The 18,504-nt window shown below is 39.9% G+C and overlaps 1 protein-coding gene across 4 annotated transcripts in view; it reads left to right on the top strand.

The window, feature by feature from the left end:
* The first annotated feature begins 11,382 nt into the window (after positions 1-11,382).
* Positions 11,383-18,504, top strand: part of TRIM8 (tripartite motif containing 8) — a 56,919-nt gene continuing 49,797 nt past the window's right edge. The window contains exons 1-3 of one of the 4 annotated variants that reach the window (XM_007421032.4): positions 11,637-11,736; positions 13,485-13,873; positions 14,084-14,767. In XM_007421032.4, the coding sequence (XP_007421094.1) occupies positions 14,198-14,767 (570 nt within the window). In that variant the 5' untranslated portion in view covers positions 11,637-11,736; positions 13,485-13,873; positions 14,084-14,197. Of the gene's footprint in view, positions 11,489-11,636; positions 13,874-14,083; positions 14,768-18,504 lie in introns of those variants that run through there. The other 3 variants (XM_088132565.1, XM_007421034.4, XM_007421031.4) reach the window with 3 other exon arrangements.

The raw sequence follows: 18,504 nt of genomic DNA on the forward strand, positions 1-18,504 counted from the left end.
ATTAATAGAAAGGATTATTGTCCCTTTGTACTGATAATTTTAAATCTTGGAGATTTTTATATCACATCTCTAATCCATACTTCTATTAAACAACATACTTCCTGAGTTGATGAGTCTGGCTGACACACATTTCTGTTCCTCATAGTAGTGAGCCAGCAACCACCACAACTCTTCTTTTGTGTTCATACCAGGTGCAGCTGCATCCCCTCTTCTTTTCAGGGATCAAAAGTTTAGAAGTATCTACCCCAGCCCCAGCCCCAGCCCCAGCCTCAGCCCGGGAAAGACTCAAAACCTGTTTCTTCCAAACTATTTCTGAATTCCAGCATTGCAGAGTATCTTGTATGTCTCTTATTTATCATTGTCATTCTCTGGGTTTGGTTCTTTTTTCTTTTGCTTTTTTTCAGTCTTTTTCTAATATAAACTTGTGTCTTCTGACAGTTCTTACTGTAGCATTCCTTTAGTTTAATACTGTACATCTTTATATTCTTATATGAGATAATCTGTGGGTACTTGCTGCTTCAATACTTCCACTTTTTCTTGAAGCACCTCTACAAGCTTGCACTTGTTGTTTTCAGGCAAGAACACAAACATTCCATAAGCTCTGCAGGTCACAGCTACAGAATCATGTACAAGCAATGGGAAAGGATGTATTTCCTGTCCTTTGTCTTAGACCACAAAGTTGATGAAGGCTGAATTAGGACAAGTTGAGAAAGAAAACTTAAATAATAAGAAATAATGCTATTGTTAATCCACCAAGCCACATTTTATCCAAAGTTTCAGATTCATATGTCATGAAAACAGATGGCTTCTGAGACATTAGGTTCCTGTTGATTTCAATATGCAATTAAAGAGATCCAGGATGGTATGTGTTTTGGGTATGCACAGCACAAAGAGTCTGAAACTTTGAGTAAAACATAGCTCATTAGAGTTAAAAGTGGCATTGTGTGAATTTGTTATCTAAGATTTGTACCTCAGCATATGACAAACTACACAGAGCTAACTGAATAATGGTTATTCTGTTAATCCAATTTTCTGAGTTTGAGTGACACACTGAACCATAAACCAACCACATAGGCTGGGCTGACATACCATACTAGGCTAATAGATGTTTATCTATTTTGTGAAGCTCAGGTGCCACTTGTAGCACAAGAACTGCAAGTTGTCCACCTCTGATCTTCAGGAACATAGCACAGCTGAGAAGTTTATTTTATCTCTGATGAACCTTATGATTTGCCCCAAATGTCAACCAAAGGAACATTTTTAAATTTATGTAATCAAAAACTATATGGCTTATGCCTGATTCTTCAAGGATCTTAAAATTAAGGTAGTGGGTGCACTGTGATGTCCTTCACAACCATCTGATTCTGAAAATATCATCATTTTGTCACATGCAAAGCAGGAGCAATGATCACCTGCCTTTAGTGTGTTCTGGGGCTTGATTTGCTGATATCAGCATATTGCATTCAGGTCTTCCATTGGAAGATTTTATGGTAACTTACAGTATTATATCAGTCAAATAAAAAAGTGTTAACCCATTTACAAATTGGTTGGACTTATGGGGTTAACTGTGCTAGTTAAATTCAATATATACATTGGCTTCATTTCAAATATTTACATGTTAGGTAGGATGGAAAGAAGATTTACTACTTTCTCTTGGATTATAGAAAGCAGAATGACCATGACAAAGCAACCACCAACCATTCTATCAAAGCCAACTGTTAATACATATCTCAAGTTAGGCAGGGAACAGGGATCTAATTCCAAGATCTCTAATCTGTCTAACATTTTCCATCAGTGTAATTTCTCTCTCTTTCACTTAACACATTTAATGCCTTTCAAAAATGCAAATCAGTCAAAAGAAACTTAATCACAATTGACTAATCTACTGTTTTCCTCATATAACCCAATTTTAGAATGACTTGTTTGTTGTTTAAAGCTGAGATAGTTAACCGAGAAAAAGCAAAATTAAGTGAAGGTCAGAAGTTGTTAAGTTGCCAAAAACCAAGAAACGAAGAAGAAAACAAACTGGATGTCAGAACAAATGATGGAAACTGCCAAGAAATGAAGAGAGCCAAAGCCAAGAAAGTAAAAAAATTCAGGAAGGGGCTTAACAAAGAATTTCAGAGAGTTGTGAGAAGAGGCAAGAAGCAGTAATAAAATGTCATCTGTAGAGACACCAAAGATGGAAAAAGACATAGAAAAACAAGGAAAGTCTTCCAAAAGATCTCTGAACTCAGAAGAAGGAGGTTCCAGTCTTGAACTGGTACGCTGAAGGATGCCAATGGACAGATAGTAACTATTCAAAGAAGATAAAAGAAAGATAGAGGGAATGTATTGAAATTCTGTACAGTAGAGATGTCAACATCCAAGATACCTTAGAAGATAACCGTATTTCCTATTTACAAGAATCTCTAGCACTTACAAGTTAAATCAGCACTCTGGTTATTACCAAGTCAGAAGACTAGAGGAATTGATGGAATATCTACAGAAATATGGCAAGCAACCGAAGAATCAGTAAAAGTTATAACCAAACTATGACAGCAAATCTAGAGAGCAACACAGTGGCCAACAGATTGGAAGAAGTCAATCTACATACCAATACCAAATAAATTAGATTTAACAGAGTGTGCAAACTATTGTACAGTATCCTTAATTTCACATGCTAGCAAAGTAGAATTTAGGATTATTCACCGCAGATTAGTATTGAAAGGCAGATGCCAGGTGTTCCACCTGGTTTTACAAAGGACTTCAGAATAAGAGACATTAAAGCTAATGCCCACTGGATAACTGAGAAAGCCAAAGAATACCAAAAAAAAAAAGAAGAAGAAGAAGTTAACAGATGCTTCATTGATTATAGAAAGACAACTGATTGTGTCAACCGTATCAAGCTCTGGAATGTTCTTAGGAAAATGGGAATCCCAGAACAACTCAATGTTGTCCTGCAAAACTTGCATACAGGGTAGGAATCCACAGTCCAACCAGAACATGATGAAAAAGATAGGCTCCAGGTTAGCAAAGGAGTCAGACAAGTCTGTATACTCTCTCATTATTTATTAAATCTATATGCGGAATATCTTTTGAGGGAAGCTGGATTGGAAGAAGAGTGTGGTTTTAAAAATGGATGAAGAAACAAATAACGTCATTATGCTGATGCCATTATTCTGATAGCTGAATGCAATATTATCTGGAAGCTCTAGTAATGAAAGTCAAGGATTACAGTGAAAAAAATGGGACTAAGTTTAAATATACATAAGACCAAATTAAGACAACAGGTACAACAACCAGCCTTAGAACTGAGAATGAAGATATTAAAGTGGTAGATAGCTTCTGCCTTTTAGAATTGAGTATCAAGAATAAAGGAACCAGCAGTCACAAAATACACTGCGGACTAGCATATAGTAGGATAGCAATGAAGGCCTTGGAAAAGAGGTTCAGATAACATGATGTGTCTTTATCTACAAAACTCAGAATTGTGCAGGTAATCATCTTCCCTGTGATACTCTAAGGAAGCAAAAGTTTGACTTAGAAGAAGCAGGGTAGAAAAAGTATTGATGCTTTTGAACTTGATGTGAGAGAACACTCCTGAGAAGATCATGGATAACCAAGAAAACATACAAATGGTTCACAAAATGAATCAGAACTCTCTCTTGAGGCACAAATAACCAGTCTCAGACTATCATATTCTAGACATATTATGTGAAGACCTAGCTCTCTTGAGAAGTCTGTAACACTGGGAAAGATGGAAGGAAAGGCAAAAAGAGGAATGACAGCAGCAAGGTGGATGGACTTGACTGCAGCAGCAGTGAATGCACCATTGAGAGATGTAAAAAGCCAGGTTGAGGACAGATAATTCTGGAGAAGGCCTATCTATGTGGTCCTAAGAGTTGACATAAACCTGATGGCACATAATCAATCAATCAATCCATCAATCAATCAATCAAGGCAGTTTGCAATGCATAACTTCCAGATGTTCTTGTACTTTAATTACCATTATCTAGCCATAGCCATAACTAGCCATGCTGGGAATCAGACTTTTTCAAAAATAATTTTTATTAAAGTTTAAAAATACAGAGATTAAAAACTAATACAAATTAAGAAAAATATAAAAAGAAAAAAAGAAAGAAGAAAAAGTGCAAAGGGAAAGAAGGAAAAAAGGGGAGAAGAAAAATAATATACATATAATATATATTCATATATATATATATATATATATATGAAGAAAGAATATATAAAGAAATGACTTCCCCTTTCAAGACAAGTACAAACAATTTCAGTAACTTATCACCTCCTCTAACATTTCAAACAAAGATCTCTTCATCCCATATCTCATCTTTTATCTATTAGTAGATAATAAAACCTCATCATTCAATCTTAATCAGCAAAATTCCATTAAGAGTTACCAGATATAACAATATATATAACATTAAACAAATCAATTTCATTTCCTTTACTTTACACAGTAACTTATCATTTTCTCTAAAAATACAATAACAAAAAAACTCTTCCCATATTTTATATCTATAAGCAAACCTATAAAAGCTCGTTGTTCAAACTTAATAAAAAAACAATTTCATTAAGAGTTACCAGAAAATCTTAATCTTTAAACCCTTCAAATAATATCCCACAAATTAATTTTTTACCATTTTCTCTTCATCTCCTCTCAGAAATTCCTTCGCCTTTCAATGTTAACATCATAACCCATCACTTTCTCTAATCATACAACAAAAAATCTCTTCTTATCTTACCTAATAGCAAATCTTTAAGGTTTCATCATTCAGTCCTGGTCAAGAAAAACCCATTAAAAACTACTAGAAGAAAAAACATCATATATTTTAACCTTGATCGAACAAACTGACTTTATAATCCTTCTTTTTGGTTTTAAAAGCCTTGATGTTTATTCCTTTTAAGTAATGTCCCAAAAGCTGATTTTTTTTATTCTCTATCTTTTCTCAGAAACTCCTTCATAAGTGTAACACATCTCTTTTGTAAGTTCAAAATAAGAAAGCTGTCCAAGTCACTCTTCTGTGTTGAAATCCACACATCCAAGTCACTCTTCTGATTTATTATCTGTATGTCCCCTTTTAGCTATTAAAACATCAGCCGGTTTCATTTGTAAGTCTTGTGTAACATCTTTGTCAATATCATTCTTGTATTCTATCATTTTTAAATTCATATCCAAAACATCCTGATTCTCAGTTGTATCCTCTTCTATCTTGTTAAAACCCATTTTTATAGTATCAGACAATCAAGAGAAAACTCTGAATGCATTGTTGCCAATATCCTTGAAATCTTCCAGAGTTAAAATACTTTTCCTCATTCCGTATTAATGGGTCTTCTCCTTTAATTGTAATCTTGAGTTCTTTCTGATTACCTTTAGTAACCAGCCTTTGGCGGCTCCTTTTATCATGTTTTTCTCTAATCCACACCATTTTCCCATGGAAAGATTTCTTACACTTAACTTCAAGGTCTTCACGTATTTTTAATAGGATTTTAAACAAACCACAGGAAAGATTCTTATAGTTAATTTCAAAATCTTATTTCCAGTCAATCTAGCCCCTTACTGTTTATAATTTTCCATAATCAACGTTCTAATCACCCTTTTGCTGCTTATTCCCAAATTAAAAAAAAAAATTCTTTAAGTTCTTAAACTTACATGAAACTTCTTTCATTGAAGACTGAAGGAAAATCACCCAGTGAAATAAAACTTGTCTTTCTGAAGGTTCTTAGTATCTAAAAAGCAATTTATAAGCCATTTACAGAAATGATTAAGAAAGGAAGTGGGTGAACCAAGTGTGTCTTTGAAAGCTCCAAACCGCAGCTTGGACAGGCTGACTCTCCCAGCTCCTAGAGTTCTAAAACCTACCAGAGACCACTGTTTTATGGTCTCACCGCAGGGAGCCTCTAAGGAGCCCTATGGGAGATCTCAAGTTTCAAGGTACCAATCCTTTCGTTGGCTCCTCGTTCTGCTGCAGTTGTCAGCTCCGCTTCTTCAGTTCACCATCGCTTCCCTGGAAGTCGCTGGGAATCGGACTTTAAGACACCTTGTGGCTCAGATGTCAGCCATTCCTATTTTGAGGAAAATCACCTTAATTAATTTACAATTGATCACTAATAATTGAACCTAATACATTAGATTTTTTTTCTTTGACCAATGTTGTTATTAGATTATAGTTCTGAATTTATTTTCCTAGAATTGATATTTTCTAAATTCAATTGCTATGTGAAGAGGAATTTTAAGAGTACACAGATGAAGCAAAAGAGCTAACTCTCTCCTATTTGTGCACTGTGATTTCTTGTGCATTAAGCTTAGAAAAATAGCTCTGTTGTTGCTAATGAGAGGTTTTTTGTTAAACATCATCCCACCTTAGATATGGTTCTCTAAGATAGGGGTTCTTTAAGATTGGGGTATCTTTCCAAAGACACTGATCTGGTCCAACCATTGCACTTCACAATGATTTGTTTAAATACTGAAAAAGCCACAAACAAGCCTGAGTTTACATAATAGATTAAACCACCAGTACCATCACCACCATCATCACCACCATCACCACCACCAAAAAAAAAGTCTACTGTACTTTGTAACTTAGTGCAGTGCATGAATGCAGCAGAGCATGCTTAGACTTTTCCTTATTGCTTTCCATAACTTTTCCATATTGCTTTTTGTAAGAAAGTAAAAACAAGTATGTATCATTAGTTGCATCTGTGCATGTGCTACACATCTGTAGGTGCACATTTGCTAAAGCTCTAACCTGCACAGAGCAAAAACATTACTGCACTCAAAGAAATTATGCCTGAAGTCCCAAGATTTCAGACAAAATGTGGAAAATCTTTCAATTACAAGTTGTGGGAAAAAAACCACAGCATACCTATACAGCACAAATGTGGCCAACCAATCTTGTCAATCCAGGAAAAAGGGAGTATAGGTAGTCCTCGCTTAACAACCGTTCATTTAACGATGGTTCAAAGTTACAACAACCTCAGAAAGGGTGCTTTACAGCCCATAAAGCACTTCCGGATGTCATAAAATGTTGCACCCCACCCCCTGCAGTCACATGGCTGCATTTCAGGCACTTGGCAACCAGCCTGTATTTACAACCGATTGCCTAGTGCCCCGCAATCATGTGACTGCCATTTACAATCTTCTCTTCTAGCTTCCCCAGAAAGTCAATGGGGAAGCCGGCAGGGAAGGTTGCAAGTGGAGGGGATGGAGGGGAGTGAAATCCTTCTGTAGTCTGCAGGAATGGAGCAAAAATCTTGAAGATTTGAGTTCCATTCCCGCAGCCCATGAAGGATTTCCCCCCCGTGCCCGAAGGGGAGGAGAAACCCTTCAGTGCACTGCAGGAACATTTGAGAGTGAAAGGGCTGCCTTCCAGAATTTCAGCTCTGCGTGGAGCTGAAATCCTTCAACAGGCAGCCCTTTCACTCCATCCACTTAACGAACCAGAGATCACTTAACAATCGCAACTGGGAGTGCCCAGATTGGGGTCATTCAGCAAAGCAGTCACATGGGGGTCTCACTTAACAACCTCTTCAGTCAATGATCAAGATTCTGGTCCCAATTGTGGTCATTAAATGAGGACTACCTGTACAGAATAGTCCTGGCAGGTATTATGGCATGCTACAGAACCCTATATGAAATTTAAACAGCCCAGAAGTCCTATGGCACCTTGAAGATTAATTAACACATTTGTTGTTGCATAAGCTTTCTCCAACTAAGCTCTAATTTCAGATATCTAATCTCAGCAACTGTTGGATATGACATACATTGCTGTACAAAATATAACATAATAATGCTAAGCATTTATATTGTACATTTTACATATTCAGAGTACCTCACACACAGTACTTTAGTAACCTTTACGGTATTGCTGTATGGTAAGTACATGGTGTTATCCCCATATTCAGATACAGCATAGGGTACAAAGCACATATTTGGCCCAGAAAATCCTTTTGACATGACACAGCTCAAAGTATGTACCAATACAAACAACAGAGTTTATTCTTCATTTTCACTTGCCCTAGATTTGTATTTATACTTATAAATTAATTTACACATTTTTGCATCCTTGTGTCTGCTGATCTTGAGCTCCAGATTATTTTATTAACTAGCAGCACCCCAGCTCTTGTCTGAATTTCAGATAATGCATTTTTCTATTTTCCATTTCGTACTGAGTAGAGATCAGTTGGCAAACATGAATTGGTAACTACTAATATAATTTTTTACCCTTAATGTATTAGAAAAATATGCAATGAGAATTTAGAAAAACTCATTGCTATTAGGCTCCTTCCACCTTCCACAGAATCTGACTTATTGAAGATATATATTCCACTCATTCTAGTTCACTTTATTTAGAGAATAGCCTACTTAATCTTTATTCTTCTTTTAATTAGTAGTTTACTTAATCTTGATTATCGTATTTCTTCCTAGTACTATATACTATATGTAATAATGCAATTCTATTCTTATTCCATTAAAATATACAGGAGAGTTTTTAACATTCATTTTTTTCAATAATCCAACGTGAAAATTAGTTTATGCTTTAGAAAAGTATTTTCCGCCCTGCATATTTTCCAGGATTTAGATTCATCAGCTTTTCCCACATGGTATGGAAAAGCTGCTGCAGATAACATTGGCAGGAAGGTTCTGATAACTGATTTACCACTCTGCTCACTTTCAGAAAAAAACAGGAGAATTCACCAGTCTTCAAAATAGAAGAAAGCAATAGGTAGCATTAAAAAATCCTTTGTGCATACTTTCTAACATTCAAAGCAGAAAATGTAGCTGCAGTCATCTGATTTTAACAGAACTGGACTCAGAATCTAAGGACCATAGCTTTCAATATTCATTTTATTTAATCTCTTCTTCCTGTAAGAACAGTTGGCAGCAAAGGGATGTAAAAATCATGTGGATTTCTGGTTAGTTATTTGTAGTTAAAAGCAGGTTGGTACTGGATTCCATCCCTTCAAACAATTCAATTTAGTTACCCCCGTTCACAAAAACAGCAAAAATGAGGAATGGTCACCAGGCATATTGCCAGTTTTCAAAAGCTGACCGTAATTCCAACTATTTCAGAAAAAGTTATCCTAAAAGAATAGTGCAGTCATTCAAAATATGGTAATGGATATTTGTAATAGCACTACAATATTACTAGTGGTAGTATTTGTCCTTTTTCTTCAGAGAAAGCATATTTGTTTTTACCCACACCCACACAATGTATACAGGTGGAAAATTGCAATATTTAAATATAAGTGAGCTATAAATGCAGCTGCCACCAGTGAATGAAGCATACTTAGAATCCTTTTGCATGTCATCCAGAAATGGTAACTGAGAACTGTGTCTCTCACAATGAGGAAAATTCTGCTCCTCCCTGTGGCCAAATGTAAATGCTCAATATACCCACAGTGGGAGCACATGCATGTGTCTGTGCCAAAATCTGTCTATGTCTTATTTTCTCATAAGAACTGGACATGTCAGGCATGCCACTGTTTGGGAATATGCAGGCCATCAGGCCTTTTCCTGAAACACCAAAAGCCCCTTCTAATCTTGAAGTGTTATGCACTGTATCTGTTCTGAATGCATGCTGAAACCACTCTGAATAAAGTAGGGCTGGAACATCCAATAGAAAATGTCATACTGTACAGCTGCGCAGAAGTTAACCAGTTAGAGGGGAAAAAATGGCAAAGAATTAGGCTTGGTTTACAGGTCATTCTGTTAGACCTGTTAGATCTTTCCTTCTTATTTTCTAGGTCCAGAATAGCTAGAAATCAAGTACTAGATATTACTTAACACATGAAAGCACACAAAGGGGCATATCAGGTATGCTTGTTTGGTGTTACATGACAGCACAGCTTAGATCAACCTTCATTAGAGAGAGCATCAAGCAGCCGTTAACCGCCCTCCGATGTACGGGGGGGGGGGAGTTTTAACAGCCTTCCCTCCTGCTGGCTACCAGCGGCCATCGCTGAGGCCAGCAGAGGGAAAAGCAGCAGCAGCAGCACTTCCGTTGCGCTTCGATCCAGATTCATCATCGTGCTTCCGGAACTTCAGCTAAGAATCTGGAGGCTCATTTTGTCTTTTTCTTCCTCTCTTTCAATCCCTTTCTGGAAATGTGTTCACACAATAAACGGTAGCAGCATGTGGTTTGGTTTATTCTTGCTTAGTGTGCTGTACAAACTATGGTTTCTGATCGTTTTGTGAACCCAAGTTATTGTGATTTAATAAACCATAGTTAAGATAACTGTGACTCTGTGTTGTGTAAGCCTATATCTCCCTTTTAAACTGCAGGCAGAAGGGTTCTTATTTATGACCTTTACAAGCCATTTAGGGAGATTTTTCAGCCAGAGAGCAAAATAAAACTCTGCTAAATTTAATAAAACATCTGTAACGTACTATGCCCTCCACTCAAATAGGTCTTAGCAGCATTAAAATAAACGTATAACACTGAATAGGACTGATAATGCAGCATGATGGAGAGAAATCCCTTATCTTCACTCCCTTTATAAAAAACAGAGAAACCAAATTAACTTCCAAGGGCAATAACACGTCCTCAAGTAAAGAATTGTAATAACCTTTTCCTTTCAAGCTGTCCATTTAGTAGAAGGCACACTCTTTTACTCGTAATCAGTTCCATATCTGTATACTATAGTTAAACAACTGAACTACGTCGAGCATAGAAATCCTGCGACTCTTGGACTTCCCCATTTCTCCCCCACCCAACGATGAGCTATTTCCAGGCCATCACTGTATCACTAGGGTCTGACACAATGGTGGCAATCCATCAAAGGTAAATTATGGAGTAACATGAAAGACGATGACTTCTACGAGCCAGATGGGATAGCACAGCAATGCAGAATTTAAAATATCCTCTTCTGTCTAGCAGGACTTTGAGGACAGGGCACCGGCAAGTTTTAATATTGTAGAGAAAGTGCCATTTTCTCCTCGTTCCCCTGGTGTTTTTGGCAGTAGTAATGATACCAACAGCAGCGTGCAAAACTCAGCGATGCTACGAGGATCAGAAAAAGCATGTTGGCAAGCAAGCATGCATCTCCTGCCACAAGCACCATATTCCTTTCTAAAGGCCGGGAAAGGGCAGGGGCAGCAGTGTTAAAAGCACCCTGACTGGCACGCAAAGCCACCTCGTTTTAACCCACGGCATCGCCAACCGAGGCCCAAAGCCTCTTCCGAAGTCTGGAACTGCAGCGAGAGGCTCCCTTCATCTGCGCCTTCCGCTGAATTCTGCAATGGCCACCCCGGACAGCCCAGCTGGGACGCCTGCTGCCGGCACCGGGAAGAAAAAGAGCCTCCTGCGCCTATTAAATTGGCAGCCCCAGCCACGCTTTTCCCCTCCCCTCGGAGGTGGCGGGAGCAGCCCACTATGACTCAGTCATACCGTGACATCCAGCAAAGGCAAGCGAAGAGAGGGGAGCTCAGCAATGGCTGGCTCTCCTCAGGCGCAGCAACGGGCCTCCTAGCGGTGCCGCTCGCTCAGTAAGTAGAAAGGCGGGCGCCAGGCGAGAGGCCTGCAAGGCCAAGCTACGCCGGAGCCGCCGTTGCCCCTTTAAGAGAGGCCGGACGCGTTGTGTTTAATGTATCAAATTGTGGCGGTCACGTGAGGCCCTGGAGAAGGGGTTGAGGAGCAGCGCGGCGGCGGCGGCAGGAGCGGTGCGAGCAGCCATCGTCGCCGTCGAGGGTCCACCGAGCCCGGGAGCGAATGGCTGGCGCTGACTGCGGCTAGGGTGGGCGCAAACCCGGCAGGAAGGAGGGACTGAACCCAGGCGAGGCCCCGAGCTAGGAGAGCGGCTTCCTCCGGACTGCGCGGCGATTCCTCCCCTCCCCCCCCTTTTTTGTCCTTGCGCTTCTTGAGGCTCCACGTTTGTTATTCATCGGAGTCGATTGATTGATCGATCGATTGACAACCGTGCGTTAAAGGGGCCCTGCCGCTTTTTAGCTGAGAAGCCGGGGTCGGATTGAGCTCCTGTTCCTTTAATCCACGCCGGGGGGAATCCTGCGATGCGCCCTTGATCTTTAGTCATCTTTCCGCCCTTGAGTTCCTTCATACTCCCGTTCTTCCTCTCTTGCACCTCGACCCTAACGCGCCTTCGCCATTCCGGGAGAAGCGGAGGGGAAGAGCATCTCTGCCTGTTTCCGGGGCCAGCTTCCCTTCACCTTGATAGCGACCCCTTCGATCTGCTCAGCATACTTCATTTAATTGGTTGTATTGGGCCATCCACTCCCTACTTCGGACCTGCTTTATATTGCAAACCTTGGAGGGGGAGGAGGTTGTAAGGTTTTTAATTGGCTGTATCTGTAGGGGGAAAATCTTTGCGAAGCAGGCAGAGCTTCTTAGCTTAGATTCTTCACTCCTCTGCCTTGAATGGGGAAAGGATTTTTAAAAATCCATCTAGGCTTTCTGTACTGGATCTTAATCGATAAATGGACCTGCTTTTTAATTTATCACCCTATTTTCCTGCTCCGGAATTCCCATATTCGTTCTTGTCTTCCTTGTGTGCGATAGTGTGGTGATAGCAGCCCCCCTCCCCCCGCTTAATTTTCCTTTTCTCTGTTAGGCTGAAATTGTGGCTGTGTTTCGTGTTGTTTCTTTTTTATATGGCACAGGTCTGATCCGTTGGTCTGCTAGCTCATTCTGTTGTTGTGACAGAGGGAGGGAGCTGAAGAAGAGAGGTGCTGAAGAAAGGTGTAGATACACATATTTTTAAAAATAGATTTTTACTTAAAAGCGGGGCAGAAGAGACCCAAGATGGCTGGACATGGTTGTGGGGAGCATGTAGGGGTTTCTTTGATCTGATAATAAAAGCTAAAAGACAACAGCTGCGGCTATATAAACCCAATTTAGAGTACTCTGCTTCTCTCCTGCTCCTTGTGTGTGTCTCTCTCTTTCCCCCATCAGGCGCACACTTTACAGGGTGGTGCCATTCACCAGCTCCCCTCCCTTGTCCTTAACACATTTGTTTCTATTTTTCTCCCCTAAATCCCACCAATTAAAAATAAAATCAACTCAAAATGGCTGAGGACTGAGTAGGTCCTCTTGGAATTGTACATTTCAGCAGTTCCCTTCTAGCTCTTGTCTGTCTTCCTCTTCTCCTCCCACCCCCTTGCAGGCTGGTTCCAAAAGGAGAAATAGCTTTCATGTCAGAAGGAAAACAGAGAAGCAAAGGGAAAGAGGCGGGGGCTGGGCTTTTCATTAGCAGTTGAGAAATTCCTTTTCAGTTTGATCAAGGCATACTTGTTTTCCTTCCAGCGAGAGCAAACCATCACTCTCCAAAAGGCTGAGGATTTTGGAGTTGGGAGTATTGTTTCTACCTTAGTCTTATGAAAGATAAAAAACAAGACAAATCTTGAGATCAGAATTCCAGAGAGTATTGGAATAGGTTTTCTTTTCGTTGAATTTGTCTTTGGCTATTATTATTCTTTGGAGTAGAGTTTTTTACAAGTATTTTTCTTCTTCTCATTCCTGTTTGTAAAGGGAGCAAAGGATGGGAGGGTCCTTTTGGCTCTGGGCTGGAATTTCATCCGAGTGATTGACCGTCTTCCTACTGAGATTGCACTGTCCCAAAGCCAAGAAAAAAATATCTTTTTGCACCATTCAGCTGCATTAGAAGCTAGCTGCTTTTTTCCCCCTCTTTGCATATGGATTTATCTCCAGCTTTTTAATGATTGAATTAAAGACTCAAATTCTAATTTCTTACGGAGGAAAATAATTGAAAGGGGAGTCTTGAGTTTAGTCAAGAGAGATACAAATTCCTTTCAGATATTAAATGGTCAAAAAGTGATAATTAGGAGTGTTTAACGTAGGAGGTTTATATGGCATTTGGACTTCCTTCTGGATTTTGTATGGATTTTTTTCAATTCTCGGTAAGTTTTACTTTTGCTTTTCAGAATCAGAAGTAAAAACTTTGTAAGAATTAAGAAAGTTTGGTTTCAAACTTTAGAAGTATCTATTCTGCAATTTTAATACTGATCGTTAATTTCATTTTAGACAATTGGGGTTGTTACTGGGAGTATATTGCTTCAAATTTTAGGAGATCTACATTAATTGCATTCTTAACTTTTTTGGTTCATTAGCAACTTAGTGGCCTTTCTGTTGCAAAAGTGGAAACTCATCATCATCTGCTTTAGTAGACCAAAAACTGACTTTTTAACAAGAGATTAAAACAAAAATTCTGACCGGGGTGAGACATGGCTGAAAACTGGAAGAACTGTTTTGAAGAGGAGCTTATATGCCCCATTTGTCTGCATGTCTTTGTGGAACCTGTCCAACTTCCTTGTAAGCACAATTTCTGTAGGGGATGCATAGGAGAGGCTTGGGCCAAAGAGTCGGGGCTAGTGCGTTGTCCTGAGTGTAACCAGGCCTACAACCAGAAGCCCAACCTTGAAAAGAACTTAAAATTGACCAACATTGTGGAGAAGTTCAACTCTCTCAATTTGGAAAAGACTCCCTCAGTCTTACATTGTGTCTTCTGCCGCCGTGGGCCACCTTTGCCTGCACAGAAGATCTGTCTAAGGTGCGAAGCTCCGTGCTGTCAGTCCCACGTTCAGACACACCTGCAGCAGCCCTCCACAGCACGTGGGCACCTCCTGGTGGAGGCAGATGACGTCAGGGCCTGGAGTTGCCCCCAGCACAATGCTTACCGGCTGTATCACTGCGAGGCCGAACAGGTTGCTGTTTGCCAGTTCTGTTGCTACTACAGCGGTGCACACCAAGGGCACTCAGTATGTGACGTGGAGATCCGGCGCAATGAGATCAGGGTAAGTGGGAACGTTGCTTCACTCTTAAAGGCAGCTTTCTTCTTGATTGCAGAGTACAACTGGTGAGTTTGACGGGGCCAACCTCATCATTAGGCAACCCGTTTTCTCAGATGGTGGATGGGAGTTGTTGAGGAGGGGGTCCTGAGCGCAGCCCCCTGGCCTTTCCCTTCTGTTGGGGTACGTTACTATGAGTACCCTGTGGCCCACCCTGCTCCCTGTCCAGATAGTCTAATGCTTTCAGCTGAGGTGGTGAACGCTGTCACATAATCAGCTTAAGTGGAATAGAGGAGGATATCTGACTGTTTTTATTAGAAAAGCAAAATAAAGCCTTTTCCTATAAATTAAATTACTAAGCTGTCTTTTGCCCCGGCAGCAAAATATCTTTGGCCAGTTTAGTGCTTGGTGCTGTACAAAAGAACATCAAGCAATTAGTTCTCTACTTCAGGGAGCAACCAGTTTCTTCTCCTTCTAGCCCCCCAGTTCTTTGGTTACCATCCGCTATTGTTTACTTTGTGCCAGTCTTGATCAGAGGCCAAAGAGGAACCATTGACACCAAATGATAAACAGTAACTGAAAGTGCAGTGAAAGCTTGTTTCTTACTGTTTTCTTGATTGCACATCAACAAGGTTAATATTGTTTCATTCGCTCTGCTCCTTAATTCTGCTAGGAACAGTTTTATCCTCATGTTATTTTTAAAATAAATTTTTAAAATGTTGCTCCTTTTGCTCAAATGTAACCTTTTGCAATAATAAAATGAACCATTCCACCCAAAGGTGACCTTTCTTTTTAGTTAAGCAGAGGCAGAGGTGGTGGTTTTGTTTTGGTTTTTTGCCTTTTTTCTTTTTTTGCAAGGCCTACGGAATATGCCCTTCCATTGCTCCAACAAGATTTACTGCAGGTTGTTCTATATACTAAGGCCGGGTACTGTTCTCGTTTCTTAGATGTGAAAATGAAGAAATAAACAAAAGCTGACATTATCTTTTCAGGCCTCCTTAGAAATGCATCAAGGGAAACAGGCCTCTACTGCACAGGATGTTGGGGGAGGGGAGGGGAGGGGAGGGATAAAGCAATGGGAATGTGTGTGGTGGGGAGGTGTCTTTCAATGTAACTGTAGTTACTTAAACAATAAGGTATAAAATAGGGGTGGTGGTGTAACAATGGTCTTATACCTTTTTTTTCCTTGTGAAAAATAGTTATTTAAATCTCATTACTTTGCAAATCTCACGATAGGAGGAAATCTGCTAAAGCTGTGGATCATTGTGTACCGTTAGAGATAAGTACAGGCTTATTAGCAGATATAAAATTCTATATAGGGTAGACTCTTCTCAGTGGTGCAGTAAGTGAAGCTGTAGAATTTTCAGCAATTTCCCCTTTTCCTTATTACTTTCAAAATAAAATGCCCATTACAGTGTCCTTTGGTTTACTCTAGGAACCTTTTCTACTGACTCAACCCCTTTGCTGCTATCATAAAGGAATGGGATGGACAGAAAAGCCAGTGGACTTGAAGGTTGAAAGTACTGTATAGTACTGAAATCTGGTTTTAAGCAGCTTTGTTCCCAGGGGTTGGGTGCAAGGACTTTATTACATTGCAGTCCTGCTATTTTGTAAGACTTGTCGGTGTCAAATCACCATTCTTCTTCCCTCCCTCCCATCCTCCTTTCTGGCCAACTTCCTAGAAAGGAGAAATACATATGAACTCATCCCTTTCTCCTACCTAGACTTCATGCTCATCCCTTTGTCCTACCTGGACTTCATGCTACGAAGGGAGTTATGAGATAATCTCTTCGCATTCATTTAGATGGAACAAAAGATATTCCCCAGAGAAGCCATCCTTTAGTTGCAGGTCAAGGGAATGTAACTGGAAGAACCCCAGCAGCTTCAAATTGATATTTTGTACCTTGACAGTGCAGTAAAGGTAGGATGGTCAATCTGGTGCTCACCAGATGTTTTCTCCTATATTCCTTTAAATTCCAGCCAGCATTGCCATGAGCATATAGTTTGGAGTGTAAGTTTCTTTAATTTCTGACATCCCAGTGGTTTCTGACAGTAGGCTGAAATTCGACAGGTCTTTGGAGGGGGGATTCTTCTATACATGGAAGTTGGACAAAAGGTTAAAATACAAAGCCATGACGACTGATTGGACTATAGTCGTAAGATCACCTAAAGTAGTTTAGCTAGCTTTTGACAACATTAAAAATGACTATTTATGGTAGACTTTTCCTCTGTGTCATCACTTCCCTTCATGCATGTTTATCTACGAAATGAGGTTGTAATCTGTATTGGTGATCATGAGGCTGGAACCAGGGAGTGGTGTTTACTCTGGATTAATACTGAGTTTAAGGGTGTGATCTTGAGTATGTGGCAAAAGTCAGACTGAGGAACAGCTGTGTGACAACACCTGCATGTAAAGACTGGCTGGCTGGGCCTTTTCTCTTTTTCTTGCCTGAGGAGGCCCCTGTCTTCTGTCTCTGATATGATCCAATTGCTTCAAAATCTACTAAAAAATCTGCACAAACAGGTCCACAGATTCCTTTCAAGCATCATTGTGTAGGATAAATATTTAACAACAAATGAACAGCAGTGGCTGTAAAACAGAGACAACTTTTTTGTATTCCAGTGTTGCCAAAATGACTCACCATTTAGCTGCTAAAATGGGGGAGTGAAGAAGCCATAAATAAAATTGCTTTCTTATTATTTTCCAGTTGGAGAAATAGTCGTCTTGTGGTTGGGATGGAGGTATGTGTTTTGAGTAGAAAGAGTGAGTTTGAACAGGAAGGTTATTTTTCTCCCCTCTACTTTTTTGTGGGTGGGGTGGGGGGAGAAGAGGAGAAGCCAAATACCTCAGTTGAGCTGCTGGTGGTTCTACCACACCCATACAGGAAGAAGGGAAGATCCGGCAAAGCTATTGAGAAACTCATAGGATTGGCTTCTCCCCTCCCCCTCCTTCCTTTCTATTTATAGACAGCTATAAGGGAGAAAGAGGGAGGAATGTTGGCTCAAGCAGAAAAGATGTCTTTTTCCCAAAATCTAGGAGAGGTTTGGCGATGACATGACTAATGAACTGAGACTGGCAAATCCCACTAACAGTTCAATTCAGAGCTTGCTTCTCGTTAATGAGTCAATTTTCTGGAATTTTTAGTTATGTCCACACCCATCTTTTTCTAGAATTTTACCTTGTGTCCTTCCTTCATTCCCATCCATCATATAATGTAGAAACCTATATTCATTTTGGACCTTGCTGTTGGTAGTCAGGCTGCATACAAAGTGAGTTAGTCAAAAGTCATCCCAGAATGTCTGGTGGGATTTCCCTGAATAAGCAGACATTGTCTGGAAATCTGTTGATTTCCAACTCTGTGTCCTTGGTTGGGGTGGGCAATTCTTGGTTATGATTCCAATTGTATAGTAAAGAATAAAACCACTGCATGTTGACCTTAGTGTATTGCTGGGAAAAAGTTTCTGCTTCTCTTAGTTTTGTCCAACTTAGCTTTCAAAATATTCTCTCATGAAAAGTGCTAACTTGGCTTACCACTGGTCTTTTTAAACTTATGTATGCTACTAGCCTATCTCGACCATTCAAAGTTCTGAGGATGCCTTTAACTGAGGTTAACTTTACAATTTAATTTGCATGTACATTTTCATAAGATGTGACCTGCTGAGTAAACCCATGCTTGTAAGAGAGGTGGGCATCCACCAGTCTTTCTATAACTGCTTTGTTTATATCCATTAAGCCAAGCATG

This window comes from Python bivittatus, unplaced genomic scaffold (genome assembly GCF_059951505.1).
Source record: "Python bivittatus isolate LINGU-HERP-01145 unplaced genomic scaffold, Pbiv_v1 ctg000980_np1212, whole genome shotgun sequence".
NCBI classification, from domain to species: domain Eukaryota; kingdom Metazoa; phylum Chordata; class Lepidosauria; order Squamata; family Pythonidae; genus Python; species Python bivittatus.